Source organism: Pelophylax lessonae (assembly GCF_965119305.1).
Source record: "Pelophylax lessonae genome assembly, chromosome: 1".
NCBI lineage: Eukaryota > Metazoa > Chordata > Amphibia > Anura > Ranidae > Pelophylax > Pelophylax lessonae.
The window spans coordinates 849,144,942-849,147,960 of record NC_138768.1 but is presented as its reverse complement, the minus strand read 5'-3'; the positions used below and the strand labels follow the sequence as shown (position 1 = coordinate 849,147,960).

The window sequence follows — 3,019 nt, the reverse complement described above, 5'->3', positions numbered from 1 at the left end:
GTGATATGTTACATACATGGTGGTCTTGCCCCAAGCTTAGGGGTTTTTGGAATAAAGTCTTTAATGTTATCCGCAAACTCACTGGCGTCTCATTCACTTTATCCTAACGGGAGCCAAATTAACCATAGCGGGAGCTTGGAAATGCCCCTCGGTATCCTTCTATAGGGCTAAATGGAAAATTTCATGGATTATGACACAAGAGAGGCTGGTTAGTATACTGTAAAATTCTTCAGCTAAGTTTAAATCTACATGGGAACCATGGGCAATTTATGTGAAAGTCCCCCTATAGAGACCAGAACCCCTGCCTCCCTCATTGGACGGATCTCGTGGCGGTGAGCTCTCCCTGGACATAATTCTATTCTCTTGTTCCCCTTTCCTCTTTCTTTTTCTGCTCTATCCCTCCCTTCCCTCCCTCCTCTTCTCTGTAACTTTATGGTTGGACCCTAATAGGTCTTAGTTGGCATTCTCTTCTCACGCCCCATCCTTTAGCTGCCTGATACTGATTGGTGTTTCTGGACCGTGGGGTGGGTATAGATATGTTCTTCACCTTCAACGGGTAGAGGGAAGCCATGTGGGCCCTGCCTGACCTCATCCTCGCTCCGGCCTCCGGCCTGGGGGTTCCCCTCCCTGCGTACAGCTGGTTCCCGATAGGGGTGCGCGGGAGGGCCTCACCTTGGTCCAGGTTGAATATCTGCTTCCACATTGGTTATGGTTGGGTATACTAAGCTATGTTCTGACATGGTATCCCACTCAGTTATTGTACTAGGGGACAAATGTCTTATGAATGTTACCGATTGTTCTGATTTATTGTTTGTTATTACACTGTTGATTCCAAATTTGTAATCTCGTTTTCTCAATAAAAATTTCTTGAAATTAAAAAAGTCACCATGCCTCTTACTAAATACCTTGGCCACTCAGTATCCAATTGCCAGTTAAAACAGTAGAGTGCTCAATAGCAAAAAATGCCCTGGTCATGAAGGAGGTCAAGTGGTTAAGAGGAAATCTCTGCAAAGTAGAAGGGTTTTCCCTTTTCCCTACGTTGTCACTAGAACAGGTGCTTCCATGAGAAGATTTATTCTTATCTGTTCTACTCTTACCTTGTATCTACTTCTATTCACCTTGATAACTCAAAAATGAAGGGTTTTTTTCTCACTTTCTCCCTCAGCAACAGTGGCTAAACTGGCACAACAGATAGCAATAAAAACTCAAGAAAGGGTCCTACTCTTTCTCCATTAAATCAAAACATTTAAGAAAAAAAAAATTGCATTTTCGCATGTATGTGTGTCAGTTTGCCAGCCACCAATATGAATTTTTTTTTTTAAAAATGTCAAACAGGCACAATTCTTTTGTATATAGTTTTTTTTATTCATGGGAATGTAATCATGCACATCAGTCCAAACAATAGAGAATAATGCAACTATCAAAGTTCATTGAATTACTGAATTGTGTGGATCTCCATAAATTAAACAGCTTTCCATGAAAATATTTAGGGGAATCAAAAATAATTGAATTGTTGATCATTCTGATTGGACTACAAACTGCTATGTAAAACTAAAATGCCAGTTTTGGGGAAGGGTCCAACAATATATTTACAGTAAACCCCCTTCCATTGCGGGGGTTACGTTCCGGACCCAGCCGCGAAAAGTGAAAATCCGCGAAATAGAAAAACCCTATTAAAATGCATTGTAGGCATGTTTTTGTACTGTCACTGTACGTGTAAAAGCATTTTAAGGTCTTTAAACACAATTTTAAAACAATAGAAACTCATTTAAACACATAAAAGATACTGAGAGACATAGCAAGAGCTATGGAAGACACAAAAATATTTCATTTTTAATGATTTATATAGTAAAATAACATAAAAAAAAAAAAACACGATATACCGGGACCGCAAAAACTGAACCGCGATGGAGCGGGGGTTTACTGTACATGTTTATTTTTTTCCATGACTAAGAATGTAACCTTTTGTATTAACGGATGGGTTGAATAAAATAATGTAACATTTTGGTAAAAATATACAGCCTAAAAGTCCAGCATTTGAAGACAGTATGGCAAAAATTTCTACAGCTACCATATATTTCCCTTTGGTGCTCAGATAGGCTGGAATCATGGCAATCCAGACACTGCAGAACACCAGCATGCTGAAGGTGATGTATTTGGCTTCATTAAAACTATCTGGTAACATTTTGGATATATATGCTATAACAAAGCTGACAGATGCCAGAAACCCCATATACCCTAAAACAGAATAGAAGCCAATAACTGAACCTTCATTACATTGAACAATGATCTTTATATTGCTGGAGTGAATGTCCATTTCCTGGTAAGGAGGATTAATGGACAGCCAAGCTATGCTAATTAAAATTTGTACACAGGAACAAAACAAGACTATAAAAATTGACACCTTGTTCCCAATTATTTTTCTCCAGTGACTTCCTGGTTTGGAAGCTTTGAAAGCAACATAGACTGTGATTGTTTTGGCTAAAACAGAAGAAACCGCAGTTGAGAAGACAATTCCAAACAAGACTTGGCGATACATACAGGTTGTGTCGGTAGGACGACCAATGAACAAGAACACACATAGGAATGACATTAGATTAGACACAAGAAGAATGAAACTTAGATTCCTGTTATTGGCTTTTACAATTGGTGTGCTATGGTTTGATATAAAAACTATCATTATGAGAACAGTGATAATCAAAAAGAGAATTGAGGCAGAAGAGAGAGCTATAGCAAGTCCATCGGTGTACGACAAATATTCTTCAGTTTTGGGAATGCAATCAGTCTTCTCATCATTTGACCACTCAGTATCCAAACATTTTATGCAGTTTTTACTGTCTGTGAAATCAACAAGATGCCATTTTTTATTGTCATTATCTTTTATTATCGACAGACTAATGTATTTTAATTAGCAGTGTTATTAATTTAAACATATCTGATATATTTATTAAAGAAGAACAGGTCTGAAGTACTTGGGTACCAAAATTACTCAAAATCCCTTCACACGTTACAAGGCCAA

General features: G+C 38.1%; 1 protein-coding gene across 1 annotated transcript; it reads right to left on the bottom strand.

Moving 5' to 3' along the window:
• Window positions 1–1,933: 1,933 nt before the first annotated feature.
• On the bottom strand, window positions 1,934–2,680 carry LOC309549800 (vomeronasal type-2 receptor 26-like; the record flags this gene model as incomplete). Its single annotated transcript, XM_082250304.1, has 1 exon — window positions 1,934–2,680. One exon carries the CDS (start codon window positions 2,678–2,680, stop codon window positions 1,934–1,936), a length of 747 nt encoding a protein of 248 aa, XP_082106430.1.
• Between the last annotated feature and the right edge of the window lie 339 nt (window positions 2,681–3,019).